The following is a 16,623-nucleotide window of genomic DNA, read 5'->3' as shown; positions in this document are numbered from 1 at the left end:
TGAAAAGAAGAAATAAAAAGTTTATTTTTATTGTAAAAATTAGAAATATGAAATAAAAGTGTCTAATTTAAAGATGTAAAATGATTAATATTATTTTATTAATGAAAAATATTTTACTCTTTTTTATGTTTATTATTTATATGTATAACTTCATTATGATGTTTATTATATAATCAATAATATGTGTTATGTTATTATTATAATATAATAAGTGATAAAATATAAATGAAAATGATATGAATATATGATATTGAATATAGAAAAACAAAAGAATAATAAGAATAAATGATAAATAAAAGGAGAAATGATAATAAATGATATAATAATAAATAAAAAGTATAAAAGATAAAATTAATATTAATATAAAACAAAAGAGAATAAATATAAATTGAAAATAGATATAAATGATAATAATATAAAAGATGAATAAGATGAATAAACAAATACAACTAAATATAAAAGAATAACAATAAGAAATTCTAAATATTATAAATAGAAAAAACATAAAATAAGAATAATATAATAATATATAGATAATAAGAAGAATACAATGATATAAATAATATAAACAGAGAAATAAATATATAAAAATACGATAGATAAATAACATATAAATAAAAGAATATGAATAATAAAAATAAATATGATTCATCAAATAATCTATTTCATTAATATTTCATACAAAATGACTATAAATGATCATAAAATATAAACATAAATATTTACATATTGTATATTTATCATACTTTTTATTTTTCTTTAGGAGCAAAATATAATAAATGGAAAATTCTATGGATGCAAATTATTTTGCATCTTTTTTCTTTTTTGTAAATTATTTAGATGCATTTTTTCTTTGCTAATTTTCGTACCCTTTTATTTGTATTATTATTATTCTTTGTTGTGTTATTCTTATTTATATTTCTTATTATGTTTTGTTTATTATTGTTTAAATATAAAATAAGAATGAATAAAGAATAAGAAATAATAACATAAATATGTTGATGTATTTTATCATTTCTTTATTTGTTTATTATTATTATTTCTATTATTTTATTCATTTGATTCATAATGAATTAATTCAATGAAATGATACAAATAAATTGTTTATTTATTTCATTTTATATTATTTCTCTTTCATTATTATTTCTTTTCTTATTTATTAAAAACAACACCCTCATTGGTGTGTGAAAATTTCAAATGAAATAAAATAAATCAACAATAAATTATGTCAATTTTAATTTACAATTTCATTCATTGGCAGATAAATGAAATGGCTGTTCATATTCTTCATTGATTTGTTTTTATTCTTTTTTAGTTCATTTAAAATGATTCAAGATTGAATCATTTCATTTCAATTACCATGATTCGTTTTGTCGTGAAACGATCTGGATATTCTTTTCCGCAAAGTGTATTCGATATTCCTTCATATGAATATGAATATTGATAACACCATGATTTTGTTTTATTATTTTCTTTACACATAAAAATATCACTTCCATATTTTCCAAATCCAAACAATCCATCGCTTGATTGACTATGTAAATAAAATGTATTTTCTGTGTGTTTAATATCAAATTTCTTCATTCCTTCTATTCTTCCTTTTGATTCTAATGAAAATACAAATGATTTTGAATCTTTGATATAACTATGAATTTTATCAACTTTAGAATTAACATATCCTCCAAATTTATTTCTGTCTTCATCTTCAATAATAATTATTATATGTTCTTTATTCATTATTCTTTCATCAAATACTGATTTATTAACATTCCAATCATCTTTATCTGAATCGAATAGTATATTTCCTACTTTTCTATTTGTCCATTCTTCTAGTTGTAACATTTCTTCCATTGTGTTCATTCCTTTCATTATTCTCAATCTTTCTTCTTCTTTTCTCTTCTTCCTTTCTAAATAATCACTGTAATGCTTTTCCCATTCTTCTTTCTTCTTATTAAATTCTTCGGCGATTGTATCTCTTTCTTTTGGTTTTCTGAATATTTTGTTTTTCATAATCATTTCTTCAATTGAAATGATTTTATCAATTAGTTCATTCCGTGTCTTATCTAGTGTTTCTTTATCACTATTACATTCTTCTATGATTCTTGACATTTTATTCTTCATTATTTCTATTTGGTTGATTGTTTCTTCTCCTTTCTCTGTCACTATTTTTCTTCTTCTTTCTGTTTCATGCATCTTATCAATTATTCCTTCTCCTCTTTTAATCGCTTGTTCATATGTTTCATCTGGTTTTATTTTAAATACTTCATTTTGAATACTTCCTATATAATATTGATAATTCTTAGTAGTATCATCAATTGATTGTTGAATATTTGGAAGTGGTTTTACCACTTCTTTAATTAATTGGTTATTCTTTTTAATTAACTCTTCCATTTTAATTTAATTTGATGTTTATAAGTTCAAAATATGAATAATTAAATAGTTTAATATAATTTATTAACACATCAAGTCAATTATTATTTTAACATCATTCTATTATAATAAACATCATTCATTTTTATCATTTTTACAATAACAATAATTATATAATAATATTAATAATATAATAATAATATAATTATAATATTGTTATTTTCTATAATTAGCTTATTTTATTTTTAGTATTTTTTTTTAAATAACAAAAAAAATTGAAGAGAAGAAGATTCAATTTTGTTTTATTTTTATTTCATCTTTTGTGATTTGAATTTTCATGTTTTATCAACATTAATTCAATTAAACTAATTTTTACAAAAAGAATAAGAATAATATGCAATTAATTAAGTATTAATAGAAGTATCTTCTATTGTTAATAGCTCAGGGGAGACTAATCCCATCCCTTCGTCTTCATCTTCTTCAATCAGCTCTACTGAGTATGTTTGGTTGTGATTGAAGCAATATTCCATGACATCAATCATGTTTTTTAATTACAAGGTTTTTAATTTCTTTCACAATGTTAATCTCAATTTTTAATTCTTTAATTAATTTATTACTTTCTTTATTTATTAATCCATTGATTGAGATTACTACTGGAATTATTCTGACATCTTTTAATTTTTCTATTTTCTTTAGAATATTCTTTATTTCCTTATACTTATTTCTTTTCTTCATTTACACTAAATTAATATTGTGATATTCAACATTAGTCATATCAAATAATAAACTAGTTTTGTTCTTTTTATCTATTACATACATGTCTATTATTTTGTGGTATTGTCATTCACTTTTAGGCATTATTTGTTTGTTCCATATCATTGTGATGTCTTTATATTTGAACATTGTTTCATATGGGGGTTTTTATATTGTTTATTGAATGTATATTTTCTTATTAATCAATATTATTATGCCAATATTGTCATGTTTTTCCATTTGTGATTTATTATGATAAATACAAGATAGTAGAATGTGTTTTACTGTTGCTATCTTGTCTTTACAAAGTGTTTTGTATTTTAATCTTTCATTTTTCATTATTTTTGATTTTCTATACCCACAAAATATTGCTCCATCTTGCATTTTAGTTAATTGAAGGAATGCATTTTTCTTAATATTGATGGATTTCCATGCTTTCACTGTAGTAGTTTTATCTACTCCTTTTGACTCGAACCATCTTCTAAAATATCTACTTATTTGATGACACTTCAATTTTTGATGTATTTGTCAATAATTTCTTTATTTCTACTACTACTTCTTTTTCTTTTTTCTTTTCTATCCCTTCATTTATTATTTCTTCTATTTTTGTTTCTGGGATTTTATGACCTAGGGCTTTTTTAATTCTATTCCATATTCATTTCTTGTTGTACCATCTCTCTAATATGTTATCTCCAATTTCACTTTCTCTGGTACAGTAGTACATCACTGTTCTTACTAATTCAATAACATATTCGTCCCTTATATTTATTAATCCTTCACCCATTTCTTCTATAATGACATACAACCTATCTTTGGAGTTTCCGGCACCAATGTATTTTGCCTTTCTTAAATATTTTCTTATCTCCAAATCAATTTTGTCTAGGTCTGTAATTTTCCAATTTACAACTGATGCTGAATATCTGAAGATAGGGATTACTTCAGTGTTTATTCTAGTAATATATATTCTATTACTGCTATCATCAGTGTTTATTTCTTCCATCTTTTTCATCATTTTTTCTTTGATGGATTTACAATTGAAGGTGTCATCAATTTCGTTAGACTGCCATATTCCTAAGTATTTATACAAGTCCTCACCTTCAACTACGGGGATGTTTTGCATTCCATTTGGTATTTCTTTAATGTTTTTTAATACCAATCCTGACTTTTTCTCATTCATTTCCATCCCTATTCCACTTATTATTTCTTTAATTTCATTGTGGATTATTCCCATTTCTTCACTACTTCCCGTCATTATTCTCAAATCATCCATATATAATGTGTGATTTGATTTTGGGAATTTCTCTTCGATGAATTGAGAAATTACATTCATATTAATGATGAAGAGTAGATTTGATAATGAATCACTTTGTAAAATTCCTCTATTTAATTTAATACATCATAGATATTCATTAAATTTATAGTATATGAATATCTTCAATCTAGTCATCATACTTTCAATAATGTCAATGATGACACATTCATAATTAAAATAATTTAATGATTCAATAACCCATTCGTGGTTGACAGTGTCATATAATTTCTTAATGTCATAATATGACTCCACATATTTTGGGTATTTCTCAAAGAGAAATAAAAAAACAAAAAAATGTCAATTATTAGATATATCCATTATTGGATTTTATGAGTATTGAGAAGTGATTATTTCAGTTTTTTCAATATGCTCTATTGGTGTAATAGAGTTCATTTCTAACACGCTCGCATTAGATTGTTCTTCTTCTAATGTGCTGCCAGAATTGAATGTGTAAAACATTAAGTCTTTCATATTTTTTATTATTATTGTTCGTAGGATTTTAGGGGAATTTTAATTGTAATTTCAGTGCTTTTAATCTTCTTACTGACTCTTTATGTATTAATCCATTTATTAATAATATAAAAGATATTATTTCTACATATATTAATTCTATATTAATTCTTAATTTCTCTTGTAATTCTTTGTTTGTATTCATTTTGTGAATAGAACTAAATTCTATTAATATCTTGACATATAGCAACATCTATAATATATCCTTTCTTTTCTTTCATATTTTGTTAATATATATCTTGTCTTCTATCATTGAAAGAATGGTCACTAACAAATAAATCTTTATTGTAAGTTATAACCATTTCATCATTATTAATACATTTAGGAGGATTATTAAAATCAATTGAATCAAATTCATTAAAATGGGTAATTAATAAATGTTTAAATATTTGTTTACATACATAATCATGTTTTGATATTTGATTCTTTTTCATTACAGGACATCCTAACAATATATAATTAATAGATGCTATTGTGTTATGACAATGTTTACAGTATTTTAAATCATCATTTTGTAGTATTTTTGCTGCTCCGTCTGAAATAAAAAAAAACAATAAACAATAAAATAGAAAAATAAAGAATAGTCAAATTACCAATTCTTAACATTTTCGATTGATTTGTGTGCAGCTTCAACAACTTTGTCTGAGGTAATACCAAACTTCTCATACAACTTATTGATTGGTGCTGATGCTCCAAATGAATGCATTCCAACAGCAACACCACAATCTCCAATAAACTTCTCCCATCCCATAGTTGATGATGCTTCGACTGATACTCTAGCATGAATCTTTCTTGGAAGAACTGACTCTCTATATTCATCACTTTGTTGACTGAATAATTCCCATGATGGAAGTGAAACAACTCTAACTCCAAGTCCTTCCTTATGAAGTTTCTCTGCTGCATTAATAGCAATATCTACTTCTGTTCCTGTAGCCATAAGAATGACTTCTGGTGTTCCATAATCTCTTAAAACATATCCTCCTTTTCTTACATTTTCTGATGATGCAAAAACAGTTCTATCAATAATCTTACTATTTTGTCTTGCCATAATCAAAAGAGTTGGTCCATTAGTTCTTTCAATAGCTATCTTCCATGCTACACGTGTTTCATTTGCATCTGATGGTCGAATAACAACACAATTAGGCATTGATCGATATGAAATAAGATGTTCAATTGGTTGATGTGTTGGTCCATCTTCTCCTACTCCAATAGAATCATGAGTAAAAACAAATATTGATGGATAATGTGAAAGTGCTGCCAATCTAATAGTTGGTCTACAATAATCACTAAATACAAAGAATGTAGATCCATATGCAATTAATCCTCCATAAATACTCATTCCATTAACCATATTTCCCATAGCATGTTCTCTAATTCCATAATGAATATTTCTTCCTTTAGGATCTTCATGGAATGATACTCCTGGAAGTACGACTTTAACACTTCCTCCAACATCAGCAGTTCCTCCAATTATTTCTGGTAATTTTTGTGCAATTTCATTAAATGCTTTTCCTGAACTAATTCTTGTAGCTTCACCTTTTTCATCTGCTTTAATTTCTTCTTTAAATAATTCTGAAATACTTGAAATATCTCTCTTAAGTCTACGTTCAAATTCTTTTGCAAGTTCTACTTCTTCTTTCTTATATTCTTCATACATCTTTTTCCATTCTGTATGTTTTAAACTTCCTCTTTCTGATGCTGCATGATAAACTGCATAAACATCTTCATCAACATGAAACTCTTCTGTAACTCCATATGCTTTCTTCATTAATTCTAATTCTGGTCCTGGTGGTTCTCCATGTGCTTTAGAAGTGCCTTGTTTATTTGGCATACCAAGTCCAATAGTAGTTTTACAACAAATAAGAGTTGGTTTATCTGATGCTTTTGCTAAAACAAGTGCTGCATCAATTTCATTTACATTATCTCCATTACATTTCAATACATTCCAATTATATGCTTCAAATCTTTTTCCAACATCTTCTGTAAATGCAAGATTAGTATTTCCATCAATAGTAATATGATTATCATCATATAAACAATTAAAGTATAATAGAATATTGACACTGAGACTAAAACACCAAAAAAGAATGTAAACCATGAAAAATGTAAGGAGAGTAAGATAATCACTAATTTTTTGAATCTTAATTAACAATAGTATTATTTTGTTTGAATGTATTGGAAATAAACTCTATGATAGAAGTAGAGTTATTGAATGAAGTACTTCTTAATATAAAGAAAATCCAATTGTAGGTATATCTTTTAATACTCCTTTTTAACAATAATAATAGTTATTTACAAGAAAAAAAAAGAAAATGGCTATTAAAGAAAAGAAAATAATAACAAGAACTATTTATAGTGACTATTTTGAATGATAATAAAAAAAAATAATAGAAATAATTAGAATAAGAAATAATAAAAGAAAAAAGAAAAGGATTTTTTTCAAAAGGATGAAAATAAATAAAAAGAAATGATAAGAAACAAAAACAATACGTTCAAAAATTTTGTCAATCACTCAGTTAATACTACATAAATAAAAACAAGAAGAAAATAAAAACATTCTAATTAAAAATTGGTTGGCTATAAAGATTTTCTTTTAAAATAAGATCACTAAGACCTTTTGATTGTTTTGGAATGATAGCAGAAGAACTATCTTTAAATTGGGAATTAAGATATGAGTTAACAGCATATCCTCTTTCTAAGAAATCATTAAAATTCATAATTAAACGACCTCCATAATAAATTTTTTCAATTCGTTCAAGTCTGAATGTTTTATTAGTTTTTCTAGCTAATTTTGATTCAAAATAAAAACCTTTTTCAGTTAACATATCAATAAGAAGATGTTGAACAAATACTTTTTTATTCTTTTCAAATCTTCTCATTGCAGTTTGTTTCTTATTAACTAATTTACATTCATCTTCATAAATTGGTCTACAAATAGAATCAGCTAATTCTTGAACATCAATTTCTTCATTACCAAAATCTAATTGAGTAACAATAGGATAAGCTGAAGTAACAAGTGCTTGTTTCTTTTGTTTTTTAATTTTAATTAAACAATAACTATTTAAAAATGAAAGTAAAATTCCTTGTTGAATAACATAAAAATCTTTATACTCATTTTTTGTTCTAAAGAATAATGGACTTTCACTTCTACTTTCTTTAATTAAACTACCTTCATATGTTTTCATGTCTTCTTCTTGTTTTGGTATTTTCATTTGTAGATGACTTTTTATGTTCTTTTTATATTTCTATGTTCTATTTATATCTTATATCTTTTTTTAACGAATTCAAAATCCTCTTTTTTTATTTTTTTCTTTTTCATTTTTCCTATTCATCAAACAACTCTTTCCTTCGTTATTCTTCGGAACTATTAGATTTTTTTTCGGGGGGTTTGAGAATTTTAGGAAAGTAGAAAGATCTCTCTTTGATATCCAAACAACTGATAATCTTTTTTTAACCATTTTTTCTAAGATTTGAAGCTGTACCGCCTTTTTTGAGTTCTTCCCTTTCAAAAATTAGATATTCCCTTCAAAAAGTTCTATAAATACAAGTAATTGTTTCACAAACAATACGACTTAATACCCCTATCGATATTCACCAATCAAAATGAAAAGATAGTTAGTAGAAGAAAAACGAAAATGAGAAAGGACGTTTTAGAGAGTCAGTGATTGTGCCTCCAAGTTTTCTTTATCTGAAACAACTGTGAGTTAGGAAGTCTAAAGACTAAATAATAAAATGTTAAAAGTTTTATCAATAAATTAATATCCATAAGGTGAATAACCATAATTTGGTTGTGGATAATTTGGGTATCCCATTTGTTGGTACATCTGAGAATTTGTGTCATATCCTTGATATTGTTGGTAATATTGTTGTTGAGGTGGTGGTTGATATGTTTGAGTAGTAGAATCATATCCCATTTGATATTGTTGTTGAGGTTGTTGTTGATAATATTGTTGTTGTTGGATCGGTTGTTGATATTGCTGTTGTTGGTATTGTTGTTGGTAATATGGCTGTTGGGGTACTTGTTGGAAATATTGTTGTTGAACTTGTTGTTGGTAAGTTTGAGTATTAGGAGGATAATTTACTTGGTATTGTTGTTGAGATTGTTGGAGTGGTTGTCCAGTGATTTGTTGATGTGGTAATTGATTTAAACTAATAATATTTTGACTAGTATACTGTTGATTTGATGTAGTTTCTTGTGTGTTAGGAGGGATATTATCAGAAGCAGCAGTATAACTTCCAGTTGAAGTATTCCCTTTTATTGTTTCAAGTGTTTTCTGTTGTTCTTCTTTCTTTCTTTTTTCTTCAGCCTGTTTAGTAAAATTTAAAAAGAACTCTGTATCTATTTTTTGATCTCCTTGTAAAAATGCAGTAAATGGATCGACTCTTTTTTCAGTTGATATAGGCTTAGGTTGATCAACACCTAACTCAGCATACATGTCTTGAATCATCTCCTTTTCTTTCATACTCTGAGATAATTGATTAAATGACTTTATAACGATTGGGTTTTTTGGTACATATAAGTATTTTTTATTCATTTCAATTCTTATATTTTCAAATTGACATGAATAACATGATTTATCGTTTTTACATTCATCACAAACAGTTTTATTACAAACAGGACATTTAGTTGAAATATTTGCTTTATGACAAAATATACAACACTTTTTTCCCAATGTTTGGTAAATTTCTTCTGTACAACTCATAATAACAGTAGACAATTTATTAATAAATTGATTAACTTCTTCTTGTGAAGCAAAGGATAATGTAATGGTTTTTTTATTATCATATGAAGTAATAGTAATGCCAAAATTTAATGTACTTTGGACTTGAGGTTTGTACAATGAGATAGTTTTTACAGGTGCAATTATATTTTTTGCTTTTCTTTCTCCAATAACAATATAATCTGTTGTTATTGAATAAACCAATCCACATAATGCATCTTTATTCATTTCAATAACACTTCTTCCTTTACAATACCAATTCTCTCGTAAAGAAGGTTCTAAATATTCAGTTATAATACGTAATTTTTGTATTCTATCAAATTCTGGAATATATCCATTTACTTGTGATGCAACATCTTTCATTATATTATAAGCTTTTTCTACACTTTGATAAATTTCAGGAGACTTTTCTTTATCAGTATGTTTTAAAACTTCGTTTAATAATAATACATATCGTGGTGTTCGTTGTACTGGCATAATTAATAATGAACCTAAATCTAATTGTGGTTTTGTAGGTAAACATTGTCGTATTTGTTCAAAATAACAGTCAACTTTTTTATTATCTTTATAACCATTTACAATTTTTAATGCATTAGAATTATTACCAATAAATTCTCTCATATAAAGAAAGAAAGGAGCAGCTTTAATAAATGCATCTTGAATATTCGTATAAAGTTTATTTTCTTTCTTTAAGTCTTTAAGTAATGTACAAAAATATTGAGAAACAACAATGGTATCTTCAAGCCCAATAAATATTTCATCAACTTTTTCCATTGGAACAACCATTGTATTAGGTTTTCTGAGACGCATATCATCCCAATAAAAAGCACGACATTCACTTAATGAATTTAAATAACTTATTTCTGTGTCTATAATTTCATTGATAACCCTTTCACGTTGTTCACTCATTGTGACTTTTTCTTCTAGATTATTTTTTTTTTACCCTTTTTATTTAAACAAGTATTATGATAAGTTCATTTATATTTTTATGACAACTTCTTTCGGTATAACTTTCTTCCTTTTCTTTCTGTTTTTTTCTTTTCATTATCAATAATAATGGAATGAGATTGTTTATCATTGATAGAGTTAAGAATCATTTGTTGATTCAACACAGAATATTCTACTTCATGAAGAAGTAAATTTTTATTATAAAATACTATTTTTTAATTATATTGAGGATTGTTTAAAGGAAGAAAAAAAGAATGAAGGTGTGATGTTTTATATGTCACTAATTCTTCGTTTTGGTTAATTCCTTCTCTTATCAAAATCTTCAAAATTTGTTTAATAATAAATTATGACTAATAAGAAGATAATAAAGTAGTAAGAATAAACACTGTAATGAAACTCGTTACTACAGAAAAACTAACAATTGCAGCACTTACATCTAATCGAGTAACATTATATTCTACACTATAAATAATACTTAGTAATGGTGCTGGACAAACACAACATAATGTAATTGTTAATCTAGTTAATTGAGTGACGTATGAAGACAATGCAAAATATAAACCAACACCAATAGATATTCCAACAATTAAACGAACAATAAGAGCTTGTAAAGCAAGTTTAGTAGTTTGCCAAGAATTTTTCCATTCAAAAAAGAGTCCTAATAAGTTATAAGCCATTAATGTATTTCCTGATGATATTGTAATAATAATATTATTAATAAAACGAGGTAATTTAATATTATTTAAACCAATATAATAGCCAATTGGCATAACATATAAAGGTATACAAGTAATCAAAGAGATAATAATTTTTTTAATAATTTCATGCCACTTTTGTTTTTCATTTCTTAAAGTTTTCTTTTGTCCATATTTAATAAAATCAGTTGGTTTATTTGGATATAAATCCAATGATGTTCTCATTATTGATTCTTCACTTGGAGAAGCAATAATTGAACTTTCTAAAGTTGGAGTTCCTTTCATATCAAAAGAATCATTATCCAATGATTTACGTTCATCATTTTTTAATTCATTTTCTATTATTTGAGACTCTTTTAATTCAACTTGAATATCAGTTATTTCATTTTGTTTTTCATCATCCTCTTTACTATTTTCAATTAAAGCAAATAAAGGTCTAAGAACTAAATAGCAAGCAACATCATTACTAATATTAAATAAAATAGCGTGTGTAATTCCATTAACAGGGTCTAACGTTTCTAATATTGGAAATAAGAAAAGTCCAATATTTAGTCCAATACATCCACCGAATTCAACTTGCCATGCAATATCATTTTTTATTATAAACTTAAATATAATAAAAGAAATTAATCCTATACTTACTTGAAATATAAATCCTGATATAAACATTGATAATGACTCAATATCTAGACTGTGAGTATTAATTAATGCCTTTAATATAACAAATGGAAATGTTAAATTAAACATTATTTTCATTAATAATCCACTACTTTCTCTTACAATCCCTCTAAACCAAATAATTTTAATAATAAATGATGCTGTCATAATAAATACTAATGTCCCAAATTGTTCATAGAACTCAATCATGTTTAATTAAATTTATTTATTTAGTGATTCTTTCTTCTTTTTTGACTTTTTTTCTTTCTTCTTCTTAATTTATTGAATATTCTTTTTTCATCTGATTGTTTCTTTCTTTTATTCATTCAATTTCTATTTTTCTTTTTTATTCTTCTTTTATCTGAATGATTTGTTTATAATAAGAACTATTTTATTGAAAGAATTCCTCATTTTAATAAATCTTTATTGGCTTTAAACCTTAGTTGTTTATGATTTTTTATTTCTAATACTTATGTGTCTGTATAAGTTAGTTAGAAAAAATTCAGTCATTTTAGTAACTTAATTGAAAGAGTTGTCTAATAAAAGAAGATGAAGGTTAAATATTTTTTTATTAATTGTCTTAGTTAATGTTTTTAATTAAATAAAAATTAGTTAATTTAGTATTAATAGAATTGGTTTCTATTCTTCCTTGCTTAAGGGAGACTAATCCCATCCATGAGTTTGTTTTTTTTAAAAGAGCAATCTTTTGTTTAACTTCTCATTTAAGTTTGTCTAAGAGTATGAGAAAAACCGTTTTTTGCTTTATTTCTTCCTATTAGCTTCTTCTCAAACTTCTTCTTTTATTCCTTCTTTTTTTATTCTTTTGTTTATTTTCTGCCTTAATTTTAAATAATTTCTTTTTCTCTTTTTTTATTTTATGAATGAGAGAAGAAGAGATTCGAAGATGGCACGTCAGAGACACCACATGAAACCCTAAAATAATCCCATGCTTCGAATCTCCCAGTTATCGTCTGGTCATGACGTGCCTTTGGTGAGATAATATCTATTCAACACTAACTGTTTATTATTATTAATATTTATTAGAAGTGATTATTATAAAAGATTATTATTCATTAACGTGTATTGTTATTCATTAACGTGTATTGTTATTCATTATTAATTATAAGGATTATTATTTACTAAGGGTGTGTTACGTATTAAGAATTATCATTTATTAAAGAAGACGCATATATAATTGATATTGTTGCACAAAAATTAAACATAATGATATTATCAAGGAATAGGGTTTCTTTAAGGGGTGTCGAAGGTAAAAGGAGATGAGCTATAACAGTATGTTATGGATATACTCTCCTTAAAACAACAATATAAAGAATGAGAAATATTATATTACTCATTAAAATCAAAATAAAAGTCAGGCAGCAACTTAATTGAGGAACCATTTAAGTCGAGCATGCTTGCAAAAACTTTATTTCAATAGAAATAAAGCGTGTTGAAGAAACTGATTCGCTCACTTCTCAACATGATGGAAAACCTAAAAAATAAGGTTAATCATAATTGATTTCTTTTTTTTTTATGAATGAGAGAAGAAAACATTTCAGTACTACTATATTACTTTGATTAATTCCTTTTATTCGTAACCACACTTTAGTAGATCTTTTTCCTTAGCTAATATATACATTTCTAACTTTCTTTATTCATAAATACCAATTCTTATAATACAATAAATAATATTCCACCATAATAAATTGCTGCTATTTACAGCATTAACTAATACATTTCATATTCAAGTACAAATCCATAATCAGATAATAACTGAAAGATTCAATGATTGAATTGTATTAGTGTTTGTGTGGTGTTTCATATGTGCCACATTCAGTCTATGCTTTAATTAAATAAAAAACTGAAACTAACAAAAAAAAACCAATTAAGGTAAATTATTTTCATTTTGAAAAATAATTAATTGCCAGACTACAACCAAACATACTCCATAGAAATGCTATAAGAAGATTTGAGGATGAGATTACTCTCACCTGAGCCAGGAATTATAGAAGCTAGTTCTATAAATACATAATTAATTGTTGATTATTAAAAAATAAATAATTATCTTAATTTTGTTGCTAAAATTATGGATATTAAAGTATTTTTAAAATACTTATTTTGTAGTTAAAGTATTTAGAATTAATTTTATTTTTGACACTAAATGGTTTTCAAAAAAAAAAGAAAAACAATACCACAAAAAGGCTAACAATTTTTATTTTCAATCTTATCAAAATGGTTTTTAATATTTTAGTTATTTTTTGTTATCTAAAATTTAACATTATTATTTATTCCAATAAAAGAACTAAAAGAGTTAAAATGAATTACTTGTTTGCATACCTTTTATCTTTTTGTGTTCTTGTTATTACTCTTCTTCTTATTGTTATTCTTAAAAGATGTTTCTCATTACAGTCTTGTATATCAAGAAAATTAACTCATCTTTTAACTGGTCCTTTTTTTATTTTAACTTGGAAATTTTATCCAAATACCTCTCTTTCTTGTTATATTGCTGCAACTCTTCCATTATCAATTTCTCTCTTATTATTATTTTGTTATCTTTTCCAGAAATTATCTTTATCTCAATTTATCATTCAAATTATATCAAGAAATAAAGAACCTCATGAATTACTTGAAGGACCTTTTATTTATGGTGTTGTTATTTCTCTTATTACTATGCTTTTTTGGTACGACACACCTGTTGGTATTATTTCTATTATCATTTTATGTTTAGGAGATGGAATGGCTGATATAATTGGTTCTCTAAGTACAAGGGTAATTCCAGCTCCATTCGGTAGAAAAACATTTGATGGGTGTTGCTCTTTTATCTTCTTTAGTTTTATTGGTTGTTTAGTCTTTGAATATATAATATTTAGGCAAATCTGGATACTCAATACCCTAGCTATCGTTAGTCTTGGTTGTTTTACTGAATTTATTTCTCCATCATTATTTGATAACTTAACTATTACATTAACAACATCAATAACAGCTTTTTTTATTCATTGGTAATTATTCTATTTAGGTTATATATTAATACAACCAATATGACTAAAAAAAATTATTATTAAATTCTTTTAATGATTAGGTAATTATCTTTTTATCATTCTTTTTTAGTTTACCAAACCAATATTCTAAATTGTCTTTAAACAAAATATTTATAAAACTTTATTCTTTCTTGATAGAATATAAGGTGTTTCTCATTCATAAATACTTATCTTTTTTCCAAAATAACAAGTTATATATATTTTAATTATTTTAATACAAATGGATGTGTTGTAAGTTGGATAGTTATAACCTTTAGGCATATTAAATAAATTATTAGAAAGTTTATTTAACACTAAAACCAACCAAAATTAATTCAAAAATAAGAAAAGCAAATTGAACGATAGATAAAAGCTTATCTGAGTAAAATATTTGGTAGTTTTTTTCTTAAAAAAAAGAGATAATAAAGAAGAATAGAGTTTGTTAATTTATACATAACAACCAATTGAAATAAGTAAATTTTTGTTTTATAATATTAAGATTTTATTATTTTATTTTATTAAACTTTACTTATATTACTTCTTTTTACATTACTGACTTTTATTAATTTGTTTATATTCAAACAACAAAAAATTATTTACTCTTAGTATGATTATTACCACCATTATTGAGACATGAACTAACATAGTATTTAGAACAAAAAATCAAATATTATATATCAACAATACTTTACAGTCTTTGTTTCAGAAGTAACATTGAATTAATTACTTTTTAGTTTAGCATTTAAATTTTTTCTTGTACGGAGTGATTCTTTCACATTTCATATATTACTTCTTCTTTGTAAGTATAACTTTGTATTATTATTTTCACTTTCTTCAATAATTATTCCATTATGTTTATTACTATTATTATTACTATTATTTCTTTCACATATCTATTTAAGAATATAATTGTTTCATCAGCAGTGGGACATTCCATATTTTCAATTTCCTTTTTATTATTTCTTTTCCAATTTCTTATCTTTAATTTATTTTTGCTTATTCTTTTCTATATTCTTTATTAATGTATATTCTCTTTTCTTCATAATAATTAAATACTCTATTTGTTTAACTTTTTCATTTATCTTAATAATTACATATTTTTCATTGTAATATTTAATTCTCAATTATTTTAATTATGGTGTAATTCTTGTTAATTAATAAATCATTGAATTTAGTGAACATTCTTTTATACTATTATTTGCGTCATTTCTATATCTTATAAATTCATTTTAATGATATTTGGATATACAATATGTTATTTTATAAATTTCTTTTTGAATGTATTCTATATTCTCATTTTCCTATTTCTGTTCTTCATTTATATAATTAATTATTTCATTACGTTTGTCTAGATTGAATTAATAATAATATATGTCGTTTAATTTATTTCTTTTATTATTTTTTAATTTATGGAATGAATTTGAGATGTAATTTGTTGTTATATTTCTTTTTATATTTCTTATCTTGTTCTTATTTCTTTCTTCAACTCATCTTTATCTTTTAATATTTTTTGAGATATTCTTCGTTGTTTATTTTTGTTTATCATCATCCTCTTATTTCCTTATTTTCTTTTCATTTTGATGTTTATTATATTTATTCATATCAACAATAATTCATCATCATCAACTTTTATTATATTT

At 24.4% G+C, this 16,623-nt stretch overlaps 5 protein-coding genes across 5 annotated transcripts, besides 7 other annotated features; 1 reads left to right on the top strand and 4 right to left on the bottom strand.

The window, feature by feature from the left end:
• Positions 1 to 2,766: 2,766 nt before the first annotated feature.
• Positions 2,767 to 4,705: a repeat region.
• Positions 4,706 to 4,717: 12 nt separating this feature from the next.
• Positions 4,718 to 5,469: a repeat region.
• Positions 5,470 to 5,534: 65 nt separating this feature from the next.
• On the bottom strand, positions 5,535 to 7,043 carry EHI_011410 (transketolase, putative; the record flags this gene model as incomplete). The annotated part of the gene is made up of 1 exon (XM_643748.1): positions 5,535 to 7,043. One exon carries the CDS (start codon positions 7,041 to 7,043, stop codon positions 5,535 to 5,537), a length of 1,509 nt encoding a protein of 502 aa, XP_648840.1.
• A 70-nt stretch (positions 7,044 to 7,113) lies between these two features.
• Positions 7,114 to 7,219: a repeat region.
• A 284-nt stretch (positions 7,220 to 7,503) lies between these two features.
• EHI_011400 (uncharacterized protein) lies at positions 7,504 to 8,157 on the bottom strand (the record flags this gene model as incomplete). The annotated part of the gene is made up of 1 exon (XM_643747.1): positions 7,504 to 8,157. The coding sequence occupies one exon, from the start codon at positions 8,155 to 8,157 to the stop codon at positions 7,504 to 7,506; it is 654 nt and encodes a 217-aa protein (XP_648839.1).
• A 543-nt stretch (positions 8,158 to 8,700) lies between these two features.
• On the bottom strand, positions 8,701 to 10,575 carry EHI_011390 (Rho guanine nucleotide exchange factor, putative; the record flags this gene model as incomplete). Its single annotated transcript, XM_643746.1, has 1 exon — positions 8,701 to 10,575. One exon carries the CDS (start codon positions 10,573 to 10,575, stop codon positions 8,701 to 8,703), a length of 1,875 nt encoding a protein of 624 aa, XP_648838.1.
• Positions 10,576 to 10,964: 389 nt separating this feature from the next.
• On the bottom strand, positions 10,965 to 12,176 carry EHI_011380 (uncharacterized protein; the record flags this gene model as incomplete). The annotated part of the gene is made up of 1 exon (XM_643745.2): positions 10,965 to 12,176. The coding sequence occupies one exon, from the start codon at positions 12,174 to 12,176 to the stop codon at positions 10,965 to 10,967; it is 1,212 nt and encodes a 403-aa protein (XP_648837.2).
• A 391-nt stretch (positions 12,177 to 12,567) lies between these two features.
• Positions 12,568 to 12,859: a repeat region.
• Position 12,860: 1 nt separating this feature from the next.
• Positions 12,861 to 13,499: a repeat region.
• A 134-nt stretch (positions 13,500 to 13,633) lies between these two features.
• Positions 13,634 to 13,797: a repeat region.
• A 95-nt stretch (positions 13,798 to 13,892) lies between these two features.
• Positions 13,893 to 14,007: a repeat region.
• Positions 14,008 to 14,282: 275 nt separating this feature from the next.
• On the top strand, positions 14,283 to 14,969 carry EHI_011370 (uncharacterized protein; the record flags this gene model as incomplete). Its single annotated transcript, XM_643744.1, has 1 exon — positions 14,283 to 14,969. The coding sequence occupies one exon, from the start codon at positions 14,283 to 14,285 to the stop codon at positions 14,967 to 14,969; it is 687 nt and encodes a 228-aa protein (XP_648836.1).
• Between the last annotated feature and the right edge of the window lie 1,654 nt (positions 14,970 to 16,623).

Source organism: Entamoeba histolytica, genomic scaffold (genome assembly GCF_000208925.1).
Source record: "Entamoeba histolytica HM-1:IMSS scf_1104750516411 genomic scaffold, whole genome shotgun sequence".
NCBI lineage: Eukaryota > Evosea > Mastigamoebida > Endamoebidae > Entamoeba > Entamoeba histolytica.
This window is presented reverse-complemented; position numbering and strand designations above follow the sequence as displayed.